This window comes from Chelonoidis abingdonii, chromosome 2, assembly GCF_003597395.2.
Source record: "Chelonoidis abingdonii isolate Lonesome George chromosome 2, CheloAbing_2.0, whole genome shotgun sequence".
Lineage (NCBI taxonomy): Eukaryota > Metazoa > Chordata > Testudines > Testudinidae > Chelonoidis > Chelonoidis abingdonii.
The window spans coordinates 43565967-43583288 of record NC_133770.1 but is presented as its reverse complement, the minus strand read 5'-3'; the positions used below and the strand labels follow the sequence as shown (position 1 = coordinate 43583288).

At 40.3% G+C, this 17322-nt stretch overlaps 1 protein-coding gene across 4 annotated transcripts in view; it reads right to left on the bottom strand.

The window, feature by feature from the left end:
- Positions 1–17322, bottom strand: part of TRDMT1 (tRNA aspartic acid methyltransferase 1) — a 45247-nt gene that overhangs the window by 10611 nt on the left and 17314 nt on the right. For 3 of the 4 annotated variants that reach the window (XM_075062313.1, XM_075062314.1, XM_075062315.1), the window contains 5 exons: positions 14276–14352; positions 8932–9003; positions 4113–4178; positions 1868–1937; positions 888–971 (listed from right to left, as the gene is read on the bottom strand). In XM_075062313.1, coding sequence (XP_074918414.1) covers positions 888–971; positions 1868–1937; positions 4113–4178; positions 8932–9003; positions 14276–14352 — 369 coding nt within the window. Of the gene's footprint in view, positions 1–887; positions 972–1867; positions 1938–4112; positions 4179–8931; positions 9004–14275; positions 14353–14833; positions 15810–17322 lie in introns of those variants that run through there. The other variant, XM_032788263.2, reaches the window with a different exon arrangement.

Below are 17322 nucleotides of genomic sequence, written 5' to 3'. Positions count from 1 at the left end.
ATGCAAATGATTGAAATACTGTATTTAGTATTGTAATAGTCAACTGCCAAGAGAAGTCCATGTAGCAATGTTTGGGAAGCCATACAGAGCTGTCCAGTATAAAATAAGATTTGATTCTTCCTTTTCGTCTATCAAGATTCTGAAAGGATTCTGGCATTAGGAAGTGCTAACTTGTACATGCTCTGTACATGTATGCAGCCATTTTAAGGAATATGGATCTTGCCATTCCACTTCCATAAGCAGGGGAAGAAAGGGTTGTGTGAAACTATCATAAAGAAAGCTAGGACCAGGTGAAAGGTGCTTGGTTAGGGGCTTGGCTAGTAACCTGAGACTCAGACCAGAGTTGCTGAAATGTTTGTGAACCTCGAGGGAGTTTCACACCTCCTCCCACACATGCCTATGTCCATCTCAATAGGCTTGGAATTCACCATTATCTTTCAATCTCTTCTGGGCACTGGCTAGCAGTTCATCTTCTTCACTCTCTTCGGGAAGTCTGGGGCTTTGTTGCCACTTCCTCCTCTATGAAGATCTTCAAGGGGCACTGGGTGATCTCCCATTTTCTATCTCTAAGGGTCCTCGTGGGAATTACTGCACCCTCCACCCTTCCAAGAAAATGTTCTGGTGGGCAGGGAGGGTAGTGCCAGAGCGTCCAGCATGTCGGTCTCTTCTGAGTCAGCAAAATTGTTCCCAAGAACTACTTTAAACAATCTAACCCAGTGGGAGCCATTTCAATCCCCAATGAGACCAGAATCAGCAAAAAAAGGTGGCTTACAGCCATTTTACTTACACACACACTCTGCAGCTGAGCATAAGCTTTGCACAGATGAAGATCTAGCCCTCAGTCTCCTTGAAACAAAGAGTAGTCAAGGAAGAGCAATGAATCTCACCTGACCAGGAGCTTGAAAGGAAAATAACTCTGACTGAAGCTTTGCAATCAGAAAATATCGCAGCCTGGAATTGGGAATGCCAAGCTGTAAACAAAACCCCATAAAACAATCAGACCACATGGTACCGAGAATCAAACCAATCTGCACTGTCACAAAAAGATCAAGTTACCACTTTTTGTATTAATACAATATTTAGCACTTCAAAGTGGTTAACATTAACCAACCTTACCCTAGACTAAGGCTATTTTCAACTGGCATAAAATAGTGTTTTAAAATGTGCCCATGAAAAAATGTCTACATCATTAGTTTGTAGTTAAGGATCTGTAGTACAGGCAATTTTCATGCACTGTACAACTTAGATCTTTCCATCCATTTGCAGTATGGTGAGTGCCCTCACCTCCCACAGATTTATTGTGCCTCTGATCACACCTTCCCTACCTAATTTTTCTCAAGCAAGAGAAATACATCATTTTTATCAGGTTTCTGATTGTTGTCTGAAAATCAATAGAAAAGTTAAACAACCGTTTTATGTAAGGTGGGAAGTCAGAGAGAAACAAATGTCTAACTACAATTTTTAGGGCAAACATCGTGACCATTATCTGTCACAATGAAGAAGCAAAAGGAGATGTTTAATCACTGGAACAAGGAAATTAGATAAGACATGTCACAATGAAGGATGACCCTGTATCTCAAAGATACAGAGATTTACATGTAACACAGTAATGGCTTGATCCTGCACGTCTTGGAGAAGGCAAATTTACAGATTTAAACAATATCCATTGGCCGATCAAGCAGTGATAAGCAGAATGAATATGTAAATATCCCGACTTAACTCAAAGCTAAGTCAGATGGCACCACCAATCCATATGAATGTCCACAAAATTGGACATCACCCTTTCTTCCAATATGTGACATTTTTTCCAAATATCCCATTTACTCTTCAGTACAGCTGGATGAATTATAATAATCTTACTACTCACACATGTTGGAGACAAGAGAAATTCTTGGTATTTAAATCCACACTTCTTTAGAGTTTCTACAAGTTTGTCTCTAATAATGAAAAAAAATAAAGCCAATTACTTGTCCCATGCAATTGGACACAGGGTGCACTATACTCTCTGTTCACCTCTTTTCTTTTCTTAAATAAAGATCCATTACAGGCAATACTGCAGTCACTAGGACAGTCAGCATACACATTAAAATACTCAAACACAGCTTTGTAGACATCCAACTATGGTCATACATTTACGTTTCAGGAGAGAACACAAAGTAGAGTGTTGCACTAGCTGAGCAAGGAGCAATTACAAAAGACTTTCATGGAAACACCACAACTACTTGGGAGCAAACATCCTCCAAAGAAAGTATCTGGTCATTCAAAAGTACTTCCAACATGTTGTCTAGTCAGTAGGAGACACATTCTCATTAGGTGTGGATTACACAATTATTTACAAGCACTGGATTAGAAGTAGGATATTAAAACTCCCACTTAACTATTCTTGAGTTAATATCTCAGTATCTCCCTATGTTTACGACTAAGCTTATTTATTTAAGTACTACCCCAGTACAATAAAGGAAAGACTGTTTGAAGTAGGGGATTCACAACAATTGGTTGCTTAGCATAGGGGATTTCTAATAAAAATGTACTCCATATATTTTGAGGAGACTATTAAAATGGAAGGTTGCTTACTAAGGATAGTGTCTGATACCGGGTATACTATATTCTGCAGCCTAACAGCAGGCTGGATCCGCATTGAAAGTAAGGACTATGATCTAAATCCTAGCCTGGCAGGGGCCACAAGGGAAAAGAGGAATGTTGTCTGGTGTGTTTTCTGACACACAGATCATTGCATTTACAGGACAGGATCCCACAATATAGGCTAGGGACATGCATGGGCCCAGTTCACAGCTCTTGCAAGCAGAAGCAGTGCATCTAGTAGCCAACAGGGAGCTGGAAATGTCCCCTAATTGGCAAACAGTGTTCATGAAGGGATTTGGTGATGTGCAGGTTGGCACATTAAGCAGCTTCCTCTCTCTCCTACTGCTTTTATCTATGGAAAGATCCTGCCCTATTGTTTGCATAGGGGGAGGAGGGATTAGGCAAAAGGGGATCCCTACAGCCTCTCTCCTACCTGGCACAGCAGTGGGTAGGCTTTAGTTTTCCATTTTTGGGTTAAACTCCAGTCTCTACCTCCCAATTGCTAAGGCTACGGCTACATTAGAAATCATACAGCGGTGCAGCTGTGCTGCTGTCAGCTCTCTGTGTAGTCACTCTCAGGGGTTCTTAAACTGGGGGTCAGGACCCCTCAGGGGGTCACAAGGTTCTTACCGGGGGGGGGGGTCGTAAGCTGTCAGCCTCCACCTGAAACCCCGCTTCACCTCCAGCATTTATAATAGTGTTAAATATATTTAAAAGTGTTTTTAATTGATAAGGGGGATCACACTCAGAGGCTTGCTGTGTGAAAGGGGTCACCAGTATAAAGTTTGAGAATCACTGCTCTATGCTGACAGGAGAGAGCTTTCCTATGGGCTTAATTACTCAAGCCCCCACGAGTGGTGGTAGCTATGTCGGCAGGAGAACCTCTCCCGCTGACATAGTGCTGTCCACATTGGCACTTAAGTTGGCTAAGTTATGTTGCTCAGGAGGGTGGCTAATTCACACCCCAAGTGACATACCTTACGTTGACTTAAGCTGTAGTGTAGCCATAGCCTAAACTTCGAAATGAAAGGCGAATGAAGATTTCCAAAACTTCTTCAGGTTAGCAGCCTACTAATTGCCTGCACAGTTTGCTGACGAGGTCACACCAAATTCTCAGTGCCAGCACTCAGTCAAGCGGGGTATGAATACAAGGCTTTCGGCTAGCCCTTGCCCCTCTATTATAACCACTAGAAAGAAACTCCAGTAAAAGCTGTGAGACCTACCCTCACACCCTGTCTTGTACGATAATATTGTTTTTTGAAAATACAGATGAAAATTCACATCAACTTCTACCAGCTAGCAACATATTTTAAATTATTTTGTTGGTTTGGAGAAATCAATAACTAAATAAATAAAGTCCCCCAAGCCCTAAAAATTTCATTGTAAAATTAAAATACTATTTTTAACCTGAAACTGATAAATGCACCACTTTACTCCACTCCTCTTTTAATCTAACTTCCAAAAAAATAAATTATGTGTCCCTGCCCTTTACCTAATACTGTTCCGAATTAAAAATGATCATACCATACCTGGCAGAAGACGTTTCAAATCCTTTCACATTTTCTAAAAGTATATATTTTGGTAGCCTCTGAAGCCTACAAGAAAAGTCAATGTAGTTTAGTAAGATGTAAACCATATTATATCAAAACCATGTTACATTAAACCATGATTTGAGGACTTCAATAACTCAGACATAGGTTAGGAGTTTGTTACAGGAGTGGGTGGGTGAGTTCTGTGGCCTGCATTGTGCAGGAGGTCAGACTAGATGATCATAATGGTCCCTTCTGAGCTTAAAGTCTTTGAGTCTATGAGAACAGCACAGACTTATTTAGCAATAAGAAAGATTTAGGTGAAAGTTGCCAAATTTAGGTGGCTAACTTTAGCCAGCTAAACAAAAATGGTCTGACCTTCAGAGGTGCTGAGCACACGTAATTCTCAATGAAGTTAATAAAAATTGCAGTACCTCTGTGCTTCTGAAAATCAGGCCACTTTTGCTTAGGTGCTAGTTAAGGATTTAGGTACCTACCACTGAAAACACTGACCTTTATTCATTTACCAAAGCATCATTCTCATTCATAAGGTTGTAAGTTAGAGGTCTGTATGGTATATGATGAGAAGAAAAAACAAACAAAAAAACCCTACCACTCATCCAGTGTGTGGAACACTTGTGACAAAATGGGCCTGACCCTGCTCCCAATGAAATGAGTGTCAAAACTGTTAATTCTAGTGAAAGTAGGATTAGACCCAGTGCTTCGTTTTAGTACACACTATGTTTTCAGAGAGTTTTGCTTTCTGACATTTTCTGTTGTGTCTAATTAGCTTTTGTGGAAATTTACTTTAAATATGGTGTCAGTGGGGCTAGTCTGAAGTCCAGTGGCATCAATGCCATGCAGGTGCTCAGTCTGGAACCAAGCTCATTGCATAGGCAGCAGGCTTAGTCTCTGGAGGAGGGGGCTCCTCATTTTTTTCTGGAGCATTCTTCTTTGGCTGATTCGTGAGTCACACATATGAGCTCCACAGAGCTTCTGCCAGTAATATGGATTGTTCCAAACATGATCAGGAAGGTTACAAAGGAAGCCTCAATACACAAAACAACTGAATCATGATATACTCCTAAACTCTGATGGCAAATACAATAACGATAGAGGAGGTGTGACATTTTCTTCAGGTGTCCAGGACTCGAGTCACCTTGTTACCCTCCTGCCTCAGCAAGAGAGCAACTTGCCGGTGCTTAACTGGATGTCAGCACCCTGAAACCATCAGTCTGGTAGCCACCTAAGAATCTTCTCTCAGCTCCTACTTTGCCTTGCAGGTTAACAAAAGGTGCGCCCCAGCCCACAAGCCTCTCTGAAAGCATTCCCCTGTAGTATCCAGCCCACCACTGGTCACTCTAGAAATGGTCAGGTTTGCGATCTCTAAGGGAACAGAATGCACCAGCTTGACTGGTGTAACTTAGGATCAGATCTTATAAAACCCCAGCACTGAGATACAGTTATAGTAAAAATACTCAAGAAAGCAAAAAGTATAACCCCTTTCTTAGAGCCTAAACTTTAACAGGCTAAAACCCTCATCTAAAGTTGCTTCAGGTGACAAACTATCTCCCAGCGTCTCCAGCCAACATAACTGGGCTCCACCCTTCATGAATGCAAAAGGAGCCAGAACATTTACATTGCAATTTTATAGCCCCTCAGCCTGAGCCAGCTAACCCATGCTGACTGGCTATGGGTCTTTTACTGCAGTGTAGACATGCCCTCTGTGTCCAGACTCCACATCCACCAGCTGAAGACTCTAGGGCCTCCCGGATCCAGAATTTCTCCCAGTTCTCTCTTTCCGTACCTTCAAGTGTTAGCCACCCCCCCCCCCCCGAGTCCCCTCCAGCCCCACTTCACCTGTATTCCTCTATAAAAGATTGGAAAAAAGGTAAAAACAGGAAAGGAAGTTGCAATTACTTTACAATACTGTGCATGGAATTTGTGCAGGATATTACAATTAAAGATACAAAACAGTAACTCCTACACTATATTCACTAAAAACTTTACTGAACGTTTTTCCATTTGGGCTGGAATTTTTCATGTCTGGTCTCTGGCAAAGATGTCATTTCCAAAAAAACACATGCACACTATCTCAGCAAAACACGATCCCCCAGAGCTGGGGAACTCTGCCGTAATGGCTACCCGGCCTTTTTATGATCTGTCTGCAGTAATTCCAGCTTCACTTTGACAATCTGCCCAAGGAAGATTAGCAGCATCTCCTGGGACACAAAGATAAATTCTCCCAGCCAAGCCCAACTTTTGTTCTATCACGATAAGGGTCACATGTGCCACAGTCTTATGTCTTGTATCTGTGAAAAAGAAAGGTTCTATCTTCTCCGCCTAACCACGCAGCAATCAGAATGCGCCATTTCCACTTTGAAAGCAAAAAACTGTCTCTGAAGAAGAGCTGCCCCCCTTCTTGTGTCTCAGTTCCCCATCTGTAAAATAGGGATAATGGTACTGACATTCCCTTCTAAAATGTGTGGCGATCTATGGATGAGCTTAGAAGGAGTCTAATAAACTATTAACTCACAGACTTGTTTTTTAAAACAAATTCAACACAGAGGAAGGATGCAATTAACTGCAATTAAGGCGCAGGACTGGGCTTCAAGAGATGTGGGTTAGGATCCTGGCTCAGCCACTCGTTTTCTTCGTGACTTTGGGCCAGTTACTTAATTTCCCAGTTCTTCAGTTCCTTATTCATAAAATGGGGGAAATAATCAAACTTCCTTTTACTTGTCATTTGTCTGCCTTAACTATTTTGATCATAAGCTCTTTGGGGCAGGAACTCTCTTACTATGTCTCTACAGTACTTACCCCACTCAGGTGGGGGCTTTCATTTCTACTGTAGTACAACGGTAATAAATCTATTTTTAGCATACGTAGCATGCGAGACTTGTGAAGATAAGACTCAGAAGATCATCAATTTATTTGAGAATTACATTAACGTTACACTGTTGGGCTCCAAGAACATTTAGTATTTTGGTGCTGATCTTCCCACTATAATTCAAATAGCTAGTGAACCAAAGTGCTCAGTTATTCAGCGGATGTGAGCTTCATGCTAGATTTATGCCTTCACTGAAAGGCAAGGGTGGGGAGTCCAGGCTTGTTGCTTGTTACCCAGAATTATGAAAATACATCTTCTATCATCCTTCTTATGGAGAAGAAGGATGATCCAGTGGTTAAGTTTCTAGCCTATGCCTTGGGCAACCTAGCTTCTATTTCCTGCTCTGCCACAGACTTCCTGTATGACCCTGGGAAAGTCACATAGTCTCTGTGCTTAAATTCCGCATCTGTAAAATGGGGACAATGGCACTACACCGTCTCACAAGGGTGTTGTGAGGAGAAATACACTAAAGATTGTGAGGTGCTCAGAAAATAAAATTCTGGAGACCATAGAAGTTAGATAGATCAGTTTACATAAGCCTTGCTTGGGGTTTAAACTGACGATAGCACGTTGTGCTAGATTCCATCAAAGCCGATGCAGCACTGCATATACACAACAGGACACGTGAATTCAGCCCTAGGCAAAGTGACACAGTGTCACCATGTGCAAAAACAAAAATAAAATGACACTACTGCTGTTATGCACCCAGTCACACATGCAGATAACCCACAGAGATAACAGCTTGGACACAAGAGATAGTTTGGCTGGAGCCAGGATTCTTGGCACCACCTCCCTCCCCTTGCCACCAATAGCTCAGGAAGAAAGATGAAGAAAAGATCTTCCAAAGATAACAAGGTATTTTAGAGGAAGGCTGCCGATGGCCCAAGTTCCCTGTTCATATAGCAAAAATTTGAAGAAAAGCAAAAGGTGGCCTGATCCCCTGAGGGAAAGAATTGAAGAGCAGGAAGCTGGCAGCCTGATCTCAACTTCCAGCGTAAGTAGGATATCCAAGGAATGATTGATGATTAGCTAATTTCACAGCAGCAAACCCAAATGCGCAGATTGATGCCAACCAGTGCCTAATCCAGGAGCAGGGATTTCTCCAGTGGTAACACCTAGACCAGCTCTATTCTCTCACTGCATGAGAAGGCTCTCACAGAAATAGTCACCATTGCCCAAAATAGACTGTGAGCAAGATTTTGAATTGATCTGCATTTATGCGAGCAGCAAACATTTTTGTTAGTATGTGCCACATATGAACAGTAGTCGTAATTGTTGCTATCATTAATTGGTTTTGAACCAAGTACTGTGAAGGGATGGTAGAGGAACACTAACAAAGAAGCAGGGCTCAGATAACTCCATAGTATGATAATGATTTATTAACGTTACAAACCACAATAAGCTGGTTGCATCCCAAACAGAGAAGAAGGCACAATCTCTGCCCTAAGATATACAAACAGTGGTGCTAATAATATCAGAAATAGTGTTTAAACCAAAATCAGTTCAAAAGGTGGAACCTGAAATCTTTTTCACCTTGCTATTTCAGATGTACTGGTCTTGATATTTATACAACACCCACTAACAAGGACCATAGGACCCAACCCTGCTCCTAAGTCAAGTCAATTTTGCCACTGGATTCGAAACAATATTCTGCCTCTACTCTTTATGGTGCATCTAGAGTTTTAACGGACCTGTGCAAGACATGAAAACCAAACATGGAAATCAAAACAATAAGCTGTAAGTTATTAGTGTTAGCAAGAAACTAGAATTTACAAACAACAAAAGATTATATGAAAACAAGTGGATGAATACAGTGGCATTATACTATCATACTTTGAAATCAGTATGGATGGCTTCCCTTGGTACATTATTATACCGACCTAGTAACTTCAAAAGTTTAAATGGCTGAGCTAGAAGATCAGTTTATACCTTGGGAGAATATCAAGGATGTAAAGAAAACTGTTTGTCCTTGGATCAGATACATCACCTTGCAGGCCAATTCTAAAGGAGGATAAAAAATAGAACACAATTATCAGCTTGTCATCTTAGATATTTGTTTTTAAAACAGAACACTTAAAACTCTTCACTTAGGTCCTGCTCACACAAGGGATTCTGCACAGGCACCAGTGTCTCCACACATGGATCCACTTGCAGGATCAGGGCCTTTTTCAGCGCTCTAAGGACTGAATATTGACTCCCAGACTCAATCACAAAGAGGTTAGAGATTAAGAATCACAGAGGACCCAATCCTGTAAATATCTAACCTTGGGCTGAATCCTGTAAAATGCTAAGCTCTCTGGCCCAATCCATCAAAGCACCTGAATGTGCTTAACCCTAAGCACATGAGACTACTAACATGCTTAATGTTAATCACATTTTTAAGTGCTCTGCTGGAATGGGCCCAGAGTTCTCAGCAATTTCCAGGATCCAGCCCCACGTGCATAATCTTACTTATGTGAGTAAATCCATACACTTAAATGGGACTACTCACTGGGCTAAGTGGTTCTGCGCCCAGACCATGTATTTTTATTGGCTTATTTAAAAAGGAAAAACAACAACATGTAGGTGCAAGCATTTTGGTATTTTTCTTTTCCCAATTAATTTTACATAGCACTGTTTTATCAGTATGTAATCAAAACAGTAGATTTGGAAAAAAAAACAAAAAACCCACCAACCCTCTCCATGCATTGTTTTGAATCAAAAACACATTCTTAAAGAGCCTAATCTTTTTTTAAATTGAAGTTATTGGTGTGAGCAGAGGGCCAGATTCTGATACTCTTAATCATGTTGAGTAGCACCTTACTTCACGAATAGTTCCAACAACATCAGTGGGACTGTTCACGGAGCAAGGGACTATCAACAAGAGTAAGATTATTATAACCTGGCCATGTGATTTGTTATAGACTTAAAGTAATTACTAAGGTGGGTAAGCAATTAAAAAAAAATTGTGATCAAAAAAATTAATTGCAATTAATCGCACTGTTAAACAATAATAGAATACCAGTTATTTAAATATTTTGAGATGTTTTTCTACATTTGCAAATGTATTGATTTCAATTACCATGCAGAATACAAAGTATACAGAGTTCACATTATAGTTATTTTTATTACAAATATTTATGCTGTAAAAAAACCAGAAATAGTATCAGGGCCAGCTCCAGGGTTTTTGCTGCCCCAAGCAGCAAAAAGAAAAAAAAAAAGCCACGATCGCAATCTGCATCTCTACCGCCGCCACTTCAGTCTTCGTCGGCAATTCAGCGGCTGGTCCTTCACTCCGAGAAGGAGTGAGGGACCTGCTGCCAAATTGTCGCTGAAGAGCCCAACGTGCCGCCCCTCACCGTTGGCCGCCCCAAGCAGCTGCTTGCTGGGCTGGTGCCTGGAGACGACTCTGAATAGTATATTTCAATTCCCCTCATATAAGTAGTGTAGTGCAATCTCTTTAAGATGGAAGTCAAACTTACAAATGTAGAATTATGTACAAAAAAAATTGCATTTAAAAATAAAACAAAGTAAAACTTTAGAGCCTACAAGTCCACTCAGTCCTACTTCTTGTTCAGTCAATCGCTCAAACAAATGAGTTTGTTTACATTTGCAGGAGATAATGCTGCCTGCTTATTGTTTATAATGTTACCTAAAAGTAACAACAGACGTTCGCATGGCACTGTCGTAGCCGGCACTGCAAGATATTTACATGCCAGATATCAAGATTCATATGTCTGTTCATCTTCAACCACCATTCCAGAGGACGAGTCCATTCTGATGATGAAGTTTGCTCAATAATGATCCAAAGCAGTGCAGACCAATGCATGTTCACTTTTATCATCTGAGTCAGCAGCCACCAGCAGAAGGTTAATTTCACTGGTCTACAATTTTTGAGAAGTCGTCTGCTTCAGAGATAAAATGTGGTATTTATTATGTATTTTGATGTGCTGAATTCAAATATGACAATTAAAACAACTGATTGGCTACTGTTTCTAAGATATTTAAGGTTTTTACATTTTTCTTCTATGTATATTGTATAGAATAGTAGAGTTTTACACCATAATTGTAAACCTACGGTCTTTTCATGTGGTTTATGATGTCTGTATATGTATATATATCACCTGATCCTGTTTATGTAATATCTTTAAAAAATCAGCAGAGACAAGGGAATATAATAGATAAAATGTATTATGAAATCAAAAGGCAAACAACTATTACTGATACATAGTTTACTCCTACCCTCAGTGTCTACTGTCGGCGCTTTTTCAGGCTGTTGTCTTGGTACTTCATTTAAATAGGAGCACTCTTGTACTGTCGAGCAGCAATAGTCCTGCAAGCATTGAGTTGGGCTAACATTTGCCGATGAACGATGTTCTCCATTGTAGCAATGTCCTGGTGAAATTTGCCTCCGCCCTGGTTCTCGTCGCTCACTGCTCCGCATGTTCGCTGAGGAAAAAAAATCTAATGAGAGTGCAAAAATGTAGCTTTAGTGATCATGTAAAGCAGAACGGCGTTTTGTATAGCCCTTGAGGAGGTTTTCCACCACAACCTTAGTTGCCTTGTTGTTTCCCGAGAAATTATTGCCACTCTATACTGCAAGGCTTTCCATGCCCGTCTCCTTGCCATCGCAGTGGTCATGGTCAACCTGGCACATCTCGAAGTAGCTTCACGAATCTGAGGACCAACAAAGACACATTCCTTTATCTTAGCTCTACTACCTTGGAAATTTGTCCACGGAGGTACTTGAAAGCTGCTTGTGTTTTGTACAATGGCCTTGAACTAAGTTCGTCAATCAGACCCAGCTTGATGTAAAGGGTGGGATAACGGTAAAAACTCTCTTCGATTCAACATATGAGTGGATGACTAAACCTTTCCTCCCATGGACTCCATATGACCTGTTCGGAGTGCCAATTTTCTTGATATAGTAGGGAGATCATACATTGCACGACTATCCTTCACAAGAGAAAAAGCAGTACTTTGTGTATCCAGTCTGTGCAGACCGAGACAAAGACGAAGCAAAGGAGAGCCAGATGCGCACACTAGTGCCACTTTGTATGTGTAGTCGCGAGTTTATTGCACATCAAAAGTTGTTTCATGCTGTGCTATATGTATATGTACTGCCGGCATGGATTCTCAACTGGCACTGATAGGCAAATATTCGTTGTCCATTATAGTCAGCAAAAAAGAACTTTTGAAGACTCGTTTAATGAAGCAATGAACATCTCCACTCATCTGGATCGTGAACGATTGCTGAGGGTTGCCATCACATGGACAATCGAGGTCTTGTTGTGCAGGGGCTACATAGACCACTTCCATTGAAGAAGAACGGGAACAACGATCCTTTTGAATGGTCACGGAGAGAACAGCGGCAACCCGACATAGTCTGCTCAGAGAGACTGCTTCCACTGCTGTAGTTCTGGAGCCCAACAGCTAGACTAGGCCAATCAACAATTTAAGCATCATTTTCGTTCTCAGGTGACCCAGAATTAAGTAAAGTTGACCTACAGTTATTTCAGAGCATTTTGGCTGTAAAGTAGATGTGTTTCTTTTTGGGTTCGTGGTTCTGTAACTTGTTGCAGTCTGAGTTTTGTCTATTTAAGATGTCTGAAGGCACGTTCCATCCATCTCCGTCCTCACAGTTTTTGGAAGGCACTGTTGACTCCAAACCTTCCGGTTGATGTGCTGTAGCTATTTTCTAGAAATCTCACATTGGTACCATTTCTTTGCGTTTTGCCAAATCTGCAGTGAAAGGTTTCTTAAACGAACATGAACTGGGTCACATCTGAGGCTGCTATAAATGAAATATATGGCGAATGCAGAATCTGGAGACATACTATTCTCCCCCAAGAAGTTCAGTCAAAATTTAATTAATACTTTTTTTTTTTTTTTAATGAGCATCATCAGTATGGAAGCATGTCCTCTGGAATGGTGGCCAAAGCATTAAGGGACATGTGAATGTTTAGCATATCTGGCACGTAAATACCTTGCAATGCTGGTTACAAAAGTGCCATGCACATGCCTGTTCTCACTTTCAGGTGACATTGTAAATAGGAAGCAGGTAGCATTAGCTCCTATAAATGTAAACAAACTTGTTTGTCTTAGCGATTGACTAAATAAAAAGTAGGACCGAGTGAACTTCTAGACTCTAAAGTTCAAGAGATAGCATTATGGTACTTGTATGAGATGAACTGAAAAATACTATTTCTTTTGTTTATAATTTTTTACAGTGCAATATAATATAAAGTGAGCACTATATACTTTGTATTCTGTGTTGTAACTAAAATCAATATATTTGAAAGTGTAGAAAAACATCCAAAAAATGGTTAAACAATAGAATACCAAATGAAATTTATTAACAATGCAATTAAAACTGTGATTAATCATGATTAATTTTTTGAGTTAATCACGTGAGTTAACTGCTATTAATAGACAGCCCTAGCAACTATTGTTCATCTATTGAAAATTGACTGTTACTTGGAATTAATCAAATAAACATACATCCTAGCAGGTCTACTTCGTATCCAGTAAAGATCTGTCATCTCAAACACCCACGCAGAAATAGGTTTCAAAATCCTTGTGACTTTATATAAACTCTATCTAGACCCTGATTCTGATCCACTTATTCCCTGTTAAATCATAGTATTCATTGCAGAATAAGCCATTACCATTTAAAGTATGTCTGCAAAGTCAATGCGTATACAAGGGAAGATTGTACTCTTGGCCACTCCAGTACAACCCTGGAGTAATTCTAGTAGTTTGTCTGGAGTTAGTCTGGATTGAGAGAGATCAGATTCTAACCATTGACAAGCAAAGGGAGGTAACGCAGGCAAAAAAAAAAAAAAAAAATCACAAAGTTTCACTTTCACAGATCATGTACAGGATGCAAAATAAGTAGTACATCAAGCTTCAGTGATTTTGACTGAACTATGAAAGTATGACTGGCCCATCACCACTTTTACTGTAGCAGTAAGGGACTACTCAACAAAAGTGTAAAAGTATTAGAACCTGGCAATGTCATTTGTTACAGAGTTGAAGTAATTATTGTTTATCTATTGAAACCTGACTGTTATTTGGAATTAATCAAACGTACATCCTAGCAGGCCTACTTCTTATCCAGTAAAGATCTGTCATCTCCAATACCAACACAGAAATAGGTATAGCAGAAGATACGTGGGAAAATATACACAGATATGAACCACGAAATGTATGGATCTTGAAAATTTTTTCAACAGAACAAAACATTCATAGTTACTGCATTTTTCTCGTGAACTGGAATATTTGTTATACATACCTTGTAAATGGCTGACATGGAGGACTCATCAAAATCATATCAAAAGATAATCTGTTGAACTCCGCCAGTGTTATGCCCTGAATAAGGAAGAAACATAAAACACATGCTTTTGGGATTGTGAGTTTTTTCTTTTCTGCCAGTTACTGCTTTATAGCTACCAAACTTTCTGGTTACTTCCACTGTTAGCAGTCCCCTAGTAAAAACTTTCTAACCTGGCTCTTTGGCCTAATAACTGTGTCCTTCTCCAATGCTTGGCAAACACTGTAAAGTGCAGATTTGTATTTACTTCGAAAGTGCACTAGCAAAACTGGTGAGGTCAGAACACTGCTTGATCCTGGGTTTGTCAATCACGCTTTTAGAGCAACAGGGACAGCTCACATTTCTTTCAGCGAGTCACATCAAAAATGTTAGCTATATTTTTCTCCCTCAAGCCAACAAAGCACCTTTATTCAGATATTTAATCATTTTTCGGTCAGAAAAAATGATTTTAAAAAGCATTAAAACTCAACAAGAGAACAGAATTAGATTTTGAAAAAGCATTTTCCTCTCTGTAGTCACCTGTCCATAACAATCTCTCAAATAATAGTCACTTGTCTACAACAATCTCTCAAAACATTATGTCTTTCTGAAAAGATAGCAAATTCCTTATGCAGAATCAAATGCCCAGAGGCTTTGCAGAGAATCTTCATGAAAACTTGGGAAACTGATTTTTCCACCTAGGCCACAAAGCATTAGTAGAGGTAGTATTACCATAGCACTTAGGAGCCCAAATCATGGACCAGGGCCCCCAGTGCTAGGCAGTGTACAAACGCCGAACAAAAAGTGCAAATGTTCTGCAGCAATAATTGTAATGCATGGGCTACAACAGCAGGTGCTGCCCTGGTACTCTCCCAATGGGGATATATCATAGTTCCTACCAGGGCTGGGTTTTACCAGATAAAATCCTGGTTTTTACCTCCCTGGGAATAACTAGCTAGGCATTTTCTATTTTAAAAATGGTTTCATTAAGCATACCACATTACACTTAGTTTTAGTTACATATTCAAACTGTGGTTACATGAGGCAGTAGATTCAGAGATTAATATAGGGTTGCACAAATAAAAAGTAAAACTGCAGTGGGTGTAATTCTGAGATTTGTAATTAATACTGATCAGAAAGTCTGCATACATTTTGGTTAGGTACTTTCTTGAAGAAGGTTATATATGTTGACATATTTCAGTTTTCTATATTACATAAACAAAAGTTGAAAATATTCGATGACGTTAAAACAACAATAACGTAGAGCTGTAGACTTGAAGCATTAAGCAACGCAATCAGAAGCGCACAGAGCTGCAGACAACTGGTCCAGGTCCATTTGGCCATGCAGCATTTTGTAGCAGAAGACCAACTCTGAGGTAGTGGAGAGATGGGGCCTATTCCTCAGTTCTGAATTTACATATCCAAAGTTTGAAAAGATTCATTCAGTGCTTGCTGGACACTGCAATTGCACCACAAATTCCATTCAGTCAGATGGAATATCAGCATTCTTCAGATTTTTCTACCATGTTTCAGGGGAAAGTTTTTCCTTGAAAAAAGATGAAAAATGCTGATTTTTGGATACAGAGCTTCCTCTACTTTAAATGCAAGAAAATATGGAAGAAAGTTGAGATTTTTGCTGAGCATCCAGTGCCCAGCAATTTCTTCTTATTCAACTAACAATTTCTTTCCTGCATATTTCAGATGAAGGCGGTTGGCCAAATGTGCACTGGAGTAATTGTCTTTTATCATTAGCTCCAACCATATTTTGCATGCAACAGCAATTGTTAATGTGTCCCTTTGGAATGCCGACTTGGATCGGGGTTTGTTGAGATGTATTTGGCTATGGCAATGCAGTTTTACCAGTACGTTCAACCTCAGAATCTGATTCAAATCTTCACATATGTTTAGCCAAAGTCAGTGATTCCAGTGTCTTTGTTCTTTCCACTGCATTTTGAAAAATGTTTCCTTGAAGGGTCTGCCTTCCCACTCCCTTTTGCTTCACAATTTCTGCTTCAAAAGACTCTTTGCCATCTTTATGAACTTTCTCAAAATAACCATGGATCGGGTCAAGTGGTCTTCCACCTTTGCGCATGTTGAAATATTTTTACTTAAGTTACTGCACTCAAGAGTTCAGCTACAGCAGTTGCTCTCCAGCCAGCCACTCCAGAGCAAGAGGCAAAGTACTGGCCTGGATGGTTAGTTCAGCAGTTTACCTCAAATATGAAACTTCTGAATCTAGGGATTCCCCTTCTTCGCTAAACAAACATCTAATTTTCATTGCTAAACAAAGAAGGGGAATTTCCAGATTCAGTAGTTTCTCTTTCAAATTGCCAAGGCAATAACACAGAGCACTACACTGAGGCTATATTTTGTGTAATTTTATTAGCTTTGTTTAAAATTAAACAAACCATATTACAGAAAAACTACTGTCAAATTCCTAAATATTTTTCAGTAACATTCATTAGTCTATTCTTATAATAAAATTATTTTTCCCAGTTTAAACCGGTATTTACCAATGCCCTATCTAAACTAGTTTTTCCTGGGAAACTCTCAACCCTGTCTCCCCCTATCACATCTCCTCTCCATACTGACAAGGGTGACTGCTTTGCAGCAGGCAAAGTGTGCACTGTTGCCATGTGCTGTTTTTCCATGGCCGGCCTGCCTGCTCGTACTTTTAGCTTTGAGTATCATGACTTACTGCACCACAGTGTGCTAAATAATGTGGACAAATTCTTACACAGGGCTTGGCTACACTTGGAGGTGTGCAGCACTGGGAGTTACAGCTGTCTTCATACAGCTGTGTAGGGACAGCGCTGGAGTGTGGCCACACTGACAGCTACCAGTGCTACAGTGTGGCCACATTTGCAGCATTTGCAGCGCTGTTGGGAGTGGTGCATTGTGGGAAACTATCCCACAGAGCATCTCATCCCATTTTGGCACCGTGGGTTGTGGGAAGGGGACGGAAGGGTGCGGGTCATTCCGCTTCCTGCCCCAACGCCCTGCGGTGCAACGCTACACATCCCATCAGT